This window comes from Microcebus murinus, chromosome 20 (assembly GCF_040939455.1).
Source record: "Microcebus murinus isolate Inina chromosome 20, M.murinus_Inina_mat1.0, whole genome shotgun sequence".
In the NCBI taxonomy this organism is placed as follows: Eukaryota; Metazoa; Chordata; class Mammalia; order Primates; family Cheirogaleidae; genus Microcebus; species Microcebus murinus.
Window position 1 is genome coordinate 27259228 of NC_134123.1, and position 8079 is coordinate 27267306.

An 8079-nucleotide genomic window follows, 5' to 3' on the forward strand; every position below is an offset into this window, starting at 1 on the left:
AGTTAACTCTGATACTCTTGGAAAAGGCCAATCACTAGGAAATGCAGCAAAAATAAATAAGAAGCCTAACACGGGGCATGAGAACAAGGAGCCACCTTATGCTGTGGCCAGCGGAGGCTCTCCAACATTTCATCAGCAGGATTCCAGCCAACCTCCTAAGCTCACTTTTATAAAGCCAGCCCCAGGCGGCCCGGAGCAAGATGTGGCCGTGCACTCTACCTGCTCCATAGCTGCTGCAGAGGGGCTGGCACAGGGGCCAGCAGGCTTGCTCTAGAGCCATGGCAAAGAACGGACTTATAATTTGCTTCCTGGTGATTACCTTACTCCTGGACCAGACCACCAGCCTCCCGTCCAAATTAAAAGCCAGGAAGCACAGCAAACGCCGAGTGAAAGGTAACGGGGCTTCTCCATCTAGCAAAATTCTAGGCTTATTGGGTGTGGGGAGGTGCTGGACAGTGTTCACTTCCAAATTCCTCCAGAAGACTGTCCCTGGTGACAGCACTGTCATGCCTATATGGCATTTCATAGAATTGAGTGACCTTTTAATTCTCTGGGACAGTTTAATATTTAAAAGAATCATGTGGTTGGGCTTTTCTTTTTAATAGAAAAAAAGTAGGAATATAAAAAGTTTCTATATTGTGTATCTTTTGTTAGGTGGGCTTAGATATGTAGAATGTCCCTGTAGAGGGAGCTCACCTGGTTACCTGAACACCTGGTATCATGAATGATATAGGGCAAGCAGAACGTATTGATTAAGCAAGTACACTGATTTACTTGTAGATATTGAATAAGTCTATTCAAGTATATTTGTAAGATAACTATAATCCTATTAAATATGTAGTAGAGGATAGAGGTATTGGTAGCAATGACTTCATTTTTTTGTCATTGGTCATCATGTAGGTATAGTTTCATATGCCTGGCAGCATAAGGACAGTCTATATTTAAACTTTTTCATGTATAGACAGAGAAATTGAACTGTTCTTTAACTTAAAAATATATCAGTATGCAAAGTCACATAGTGTTTGAAGACGTTTTGGTGCAAAATTGAATTTCCTAAGCAATCCCAATATGAGGTAGATTCAATTGGGTTAACAGGTGGAAAAAAAACTGCGAGAAAACAAAGGGGATGGCAATTGATTTGCAATATGCTGAAAGCAAAGCAAAAAAGAAAAAAAGCAGCAAGATGCAGATGATGTTTTATCTGCATAAAAGATGATGTTTTCTATCATACTCAGTCATTTTCATATCAGGATATTTAAAAATAAGTATTATGACACTATTTCCTTATCAATTTCACTTCACTAGTAACAAAACACACTAAAAAAAATACTAACAACGATAAAATCTTGATTTGACATGACAGACTGCTGGTGGGTAAAAGGGAGCTTTTTGTATTGTCTTGTTGTATTTTGTCTTAATGGCTCCAAAGGGCCCTTTTCCAGGGGCATTTATTTATAAAAGTTAGGTCAGATGCGAGGTTTCTTAAGTGAAATCTTGTTTTCTTATAAAATATTCTATCTCCCTCTTTGAATGACAGATTGAAATATTTCTCATGAGTAGATGCAGTGTGTTGCTACACACTAGGTTGGGGAAAAGAAGGCACTGGGTGATGTGGCATATTTTCTTTGCCAGCATTTCTTCAAAACTGGGAGGGAGGGGCCAAATGGTGACCACCCAAGTAGGGATGTGCATCATCCCCCAGAAGTTTTTGCTAATTTTTTGCCATTCGGTCCAAGAAAGTAAATTCTATAGGAGGTAAAGCAATATACCTAAGCTTGCCAAGAGGTTCCTTCCCCGCCCACCCACATGCTTTCAAAATAGTTTAAGTACCCTGAAATAAAGTTTGTGAAATCAAAAATGAAAGCCATCCGGGTGAAGTGGCTAGTGCTTGTAATTCTAGCACTTTGGGAGGCCAGCATGGGAGGACCGCTTGAGGCCAGGAGTTCAAGACCAGCCTGAGCAACATAGTGAGACATCATCTCTACAAAAATTTTAAAAATTAGCCAAGCATGGTGGCACATACCTATAGTCCCAGCTACTGGGGAGGCTGAGGGAGGAGGATCTCTCGAACCCAGGAGCTGGAGGTTGCAGTGAGCTATGATGACACCACTGCACTCTAGCCTGGACAGCAGAGCAAGACTCTGTCTTGAAAAAAGAAAAATGAAAGCCATCTTCTCTCTCCTAGTCTTCATCACAAACTTATCCACTATTAACTATTGGGTGATAATATTCCCAGAGTCTTTTTAATGCATGATTAAAATGGATATTTTTAACAAAATAAGAATTGGCCATGCAAAATGTTTTGCAGGCAAATGAATTTATTTCACCTATAAAATATTGGATAGCTATCAACATAAGGCATATCTCGGTCCCTTTAACAGCTGCATAACAGTCCATTGTTTGGATGGGTCATGCCTTAATCTGTTCTTTCTTGGTGAATTTTATGTTGTTTCCAATATATCTCTTTTTGATTCAATACCCCCAAGGAACTGCTTAGTGCACATGCACTGATCCATAATGCTAGGATGTTATGATATATTTCTAAAAGTAAAATTGCAGGTTAATCATGCTTTCTAATTGTCTCTTCAAATGATAACATCAATCCGTGCTCCCATCTTCGGGGTATGAGAGTGCCCATTCCCTCACACTTGGACAACCCGACATCATATAATTGCCTCTCGGAATTATTTCCGCATTCCTATATGGTGCCTACTTCTTGAGAACAGCAACGATAAAATGAAAGGGAGCTTTCCTTGGGACTCAGAATGGCCACTGAATGATTTAGCTAGCTCCAAACACAAGAGTTCCCTGGTACTTACTTCACAGGTCTCAACAAATTATGTGCTGCATTAATGAATAAAATATCATTTCTACAGCGAAATAGTTGTTCGGTGTATTCCCTCTGTTCATGGCAGACAACACACATCCACATTAGCTACAAAGGACGGAAGCCAAAGCCAAGTCACCTGGATAATGACTTCTATAATAATCTCCCAGGAGCCTAATATTCATTCATGTGTTTTCGTGTTAGAGACAATGTTTACAATCTCCCAGTGGAGGCCACTTATTTAAATAGAATGGAGCAGGAAGCTGAGAGGGACGGGGGATGATGTTTGTAGGACTGAAAATTTATAACTTGGAAGCAAGTCTTCAGCAGCTTTTGCAAGCCTGGTCCCTGACAGCTGATGGTTTCACATTCTGAATGTACTCTTCTATTTATTCTAGATTCAATGGTCCCATGGAGAAAATCCTTGGGTTTTTGTATTTCTGAGCTGAGCTGATGCTTGGAGAATTGATGTGCAGCATAAAGTGAAACAGAGGTGGGGGCCACCCCTGGATACTCCAGAAGACATTTTCCTAACCCAAATGTGGATATACCCGGCTAGAGAAGCACATGTTTGAAAAGTGAATTAGCACATTTGGATTTTAGATTGAAAAATCCAGTACAGAGCACAGATTCTCTATCTGGCACCATAAAGAGACAGCTGAGAATACTTCATATCAAGCTTTAAGTATCTTCTATGTCTGGGGCCATGTGCTAGGGACCAAGGACATAGAGGTGATCGCTGTGCAGAAGCAGACAGGAGCAGTAGGAAGAGAACAGGCTTGGAGCCAGAAAATTCACATCTCAACTCTGCGCCTTACCAGCTGGGTGACCTTCCACAGATTAAATCAGCTTTCTGTGACTCTATTTCTTCTTCTGTGAAATGCAGAGTATGACAGTGTCTATCTCCTAGGAATATTGAAAGAATAAATCTCTGGCATACAGGATACGGTAGCTTTTAATATTTTTTTATGTTTATGATTTATTATAATTCCTGCCTTTGAACAGCTTGCAAGCTGTCAAGCTCTAGGACAGTCCCCATTAGTCCTGGAATTTGAATTTAGCCAAGGTTGCTTATTTTCTGCTACTCTCTTATAGCCACAGTTGGTAAAGGACAGCCAGGAAGAGTCTTTAGCCTCTTCCAGGAAGCTTAAAAACTAAATTAAGTTGCTACTCCCTAATATAGATGTATTTCATATGGCCATTTATTACTTAATTCTGCCAGGAGCCACCATACCTGAGGCATCAGCTGTGTGGAGGATACCTGGGGACAGGGGACTTGGGGACCTGAATAAGTCTGGGTTCTTCCACTTACCTGCATCTGTGTAATCGCTTCATTCATTGGGCTCATCCTTGTTCTTTTGAGACAGACTCTCACTCTGTCACCCCAGTAGAGTGCAGTGGCACCACCATAGCTCACAGCAACCTCAAACTCCTGAGACCAGGTGATCCTCCTGCCTCAGCCTCCTTAGTAGCTGGGACTACAGGCAAGTGCCACCCCACACTTGGCTAATTTTTCTATTTTTAACAGAGACAGGATCTTGCTCTTTCTCAAGCTGGTCTCAGACTCCTGAGCTCAAGCCACCCTCCCACCTCAGCCTCCCAGAGGGCTAGGATTACAGACGTGAGCCACTGCGCCCAGCTTTCATCCTCATTCTTCATCTGGAATCTCACTTTTCTCCCTTCATAGCTAGTTTTGAAGAGCAAATGAAAACAATACAGCATAAAATGTTTATTTACTCAATAGTGTGTATCAGAAATGCCATGGATAATGAGCCTGATGAAATAAAGTAAGTATTGATACAGAATAGAGAAAGTGCTCTGGAGAAAAACAAGTTTCAAAGAGAGATTAGCAGAAGGGATATTAATTGAGAGGATATTCAGAAAAGTCTTCTCAGAAGAGGAGATATTTACACTTGGTAGGAATCAAGGCAAGAACTGGGCAGGACTGAGGAGAGGTGTGACAAGGCTCACTCTCAGAGGCATCGGAAAGCCGGAAACCGTGGGATGTGCCTGGAGAAGCAGGTCTATCCATCTCATAGAAGGACCTTCTAGTACCATCGTCCCCAGCAAGCCCTTCTGAATCTCCTTGCCCATGTTATTATGTCCATGCATTCATTATGTTTCATGTACACTGGGCTCGGTTTCATCCAAACCATAACTGCCTTGCATGCTATAATCCAAAGCTTTCTTTTATTTTAATCATATGCTTTTCATTCCCCCATGCCCACCCCCTTGCAATTTCCTCCAGAAAAGGATGGCGACCTGAAGACTCAAGTTGAAAAGCTCTGGAGAGAAGTCAATGCCCTGAAGGAAATGCAAGCCCTGCAGACAGGTAAGCCCCTGCTGCATCAGTGCCTTGTCCCAACAGAGACAGGAAAATACACGGCGACTGTCAGTGGTTTAAAATCATATCCAGGCTACTTGTTGAGTTTTGGGTGACATCTTTTTTTAAAAGAAACATTGCCAAACCAGAGAGACGTCCAAGTGAGAGGATCCCAAAGCTGGGAGATGATTGTTTTGGGAAATCAGCTGCATTTGCTACCCCATTCTCCTATATATGGGTGGTATAGAAATAAAAAATAGGTAGTTCAGGAAAATAGTTTAAAAGTCAGTCCATAATTATTCCCTCATAGGTAATGAAAAAGAATAAAGCAACTACTAAGTGATTGAAATGATTAGCATTTATTGGATGTTAAGAAAGTATCCATCAGGAGATCCACTCAAATCCAACTAAAACAGGCTCAGAGAGCTCACTTGGGCTGCGTTCAGCATCAGATGCACATGGAAAGACATTGGTTAGAACCACATGTTGCCAACAGTGTGACCAGCGTCCAGTGCTACTTTTCCATGGAGTAGAGCTCCCAACACCCTATGCAGCTGGACACACTACTGTTTGGGAGATATTCTCTAAGATGTGAGCAAATGAAAGCCACACTGGGCAGGAGCAGGAACAGCCCTGGTTTACAGGGCTCATACCCACAGGAGCCGACATTCTTTGCAGCAATTCCAAAAGCAGAGTGGCAAGGGCCCCATTAAGAGACCTGCCCAATTACAAGTTACCACCTTTGGGGAAGACTGAAGTTATGGCTTTCCATTAAGTATTTATAACTCCCAGGCCAGATGGATGCTACCAATCTGGGGTCATTTTTTGCCATAAGCAATGTTGCCTGGTAACAAGAGTGACATACTCCCTTTATGAGGTTTCCAGGGAAACAGAATTAGAATGTTAAAGGAAGGTTAAATGCTCATACAGAAGGGGCAAGAATGTTTTGTTAACATTCTACTCATAGTCAGGGACTATAAATTCTTTTTGTTTTGTTTTGTTTTGAGATAGAGCCTCTCTCTGTCACCCAGGCTAGAGTGCAGTGGTGTCATCATAACACACTGCAACCTTGAACCCCTGGGCTCAAGCGATCCTCCTGCCTTAGCCTCCCAAGTAGCTGGGATTAAATTTTTCTATTTTTAACAGAGACAAGGTCTCATTCTTGCTCAGGCTGGTCTGAAATTCCTGACCTCAAGTGATTTTCCTGCCTCAGCCTCCCGGAGTGCTAGGATTACACTGTGAGCCACCTCACCTGGCCTATAAATTTTTTATATAAATATTAATTCATTACTCCTCCAACTTCTGTTGACTACTCTGACAACTTAAGCTATTATAATTATCCTCATTTAATTGATGGGGAAACCAAGGCACAAAGAAATTAAGAAATTTGTTCAAGATTTACACAGGTAGCCAATGTCAAAGATGAGGCCTCAACCCAGGCACTTTGGCCCTAGAACCTGAGTCTCCAATGATATTCCCTAAAACTATCTTTATGTTTGGTTTATCTTGGATAACCTAAATAATAGTATCAGGGCTCAGTTATCTGCTTAAGAAAGTTGCTATCTCTCCATACTCGGGGTCAGACTTTTGTTTTAGTTTGTTTTTAATAATTGTAAAAGACCATCCAGTTGCAAAAGTCCCAAGGAAGTGCAGCGTATAATGGAACTACACAAACCAGCAAGCATGTGTATATAAAAGCAACATGAGGCTTAAGGTGGGCAGACCTGGGTTTGTGTAGTTGTGATCTTAACATGCTATGTAAATTACATTTGCATGCTAAGTGGTGACGAGGAACAACTTCTCTGAGTCTTCTCTGATGTGTGAAATGGGAATAATAAAATACCACTTCATGGGGTTGTCATGATTAGGAGTTCGTTTATGTAAAATACTTAGCACAGTGTCTGGCATATAAAAAATCTGCAATAAATGTCAACTCATTATCATCATCATACATCATTCATTCCACAAATATTTATGGCTGTTTGCTGGGTCCAGCCCTAGGCACCACACACTCCAAAAATCTTACTATGTCTACTTTCACATCTTTACAGTCTGTCTCCGAGGAACAAAAGTTCACAAGAAATGCTACCTTGCTTCAGATGCCTTAAAGCATTTCCACGAAGCCAACGAAGACTGCATTTCCAAGGGAGGGACCCTGGTTATCCCCAGGAATTCCGACGAAATCAACGCCCTCCGAGACTATGGTAAAAGTAGCCTGCCAGGTGTCAATGACTTTTGGCTGGGCATCAACGACATGGTCACAGAAGGCAAGTTTGTTGATGTCAATGGAGTTGCTATCTCCTTCCTCAACTGGGACCGTGCGCAGCCTAACGGTGGCAAGCGGGAAAACTGTGTCCTGTTCTCCCAATCCGCTCAAGGCAAGTGGAGTGATGAGGCCTGCCGCAGCAGCAAGAAGTACATTTGCGAGTTTACCATCCCTTCGTAGACCCTTCTGGAATGCGTCTTCCAAGCAAGATCGGTCATGGTTGATAGGGTGATAGTCCCCCCAAATAAGTAAAAATTGTAATAACTAATTGCAAAATTGCAACACAGGAGTCAATGGCAATACAACAGAGTCAGCCAATTTTGATAACATATTTCATTGTGATTTTGCCCTCCATGGGGTACAGGGCAAAGGGCATCAGAATATAATGATCTGGCCATATGCACACTGTTAAAGTGACTTCTACAAAGGGGGTATCAAATCCTTCTCTCCTTTCTACTCCCTCTTAACTTGTATAGACCCAATCTATTAAAAAAATCAAAAAACACAATCGCATGCATTTTTTGAATCCAGAAAAGCAAGCTTAAGCTACATGGAAGATTTTGCCTTGAATGTTTAGTATATATTTGATTGATGAGAATCTCCTAAGTTAGAGATTCTAGGTGCTATATAATCCAAAAATGTTTCAGCCTGATGCTCAATGCA

The 8079-nt window shown here is 41.6% G+C and overlaps 1 protein-coding gene across 1 annotated transcript; it reads left to right on the forward strand.

Annotated features, from left to right (window-relative positions):
- The first annotated feature begins 227 nt into the window (after positions 1 to 227).
- Positions 228 to 7633, forward strand: CLEC3A (C-type lectin domain family 3 member A). The gene is made up of 3 exons (XM_012749329.3): positions 228 to 393; positions 5076 to 5159; positions 7202 to 7633. The coding sequence occupies exons 1-3, from the start codon at positions 279 to 281 to the stop codon at positions 7594 to 7596; spliced, it is 594 nt and encodes a 197-aa protein (XP_012604783.2). The 5' UTR covers positions 228 to 278; the 3' UTR covers positions 7597 to 7633.
- The last annotated feature ends 446 nt before the right edge of the window (positions 7634 to 8079 follow it).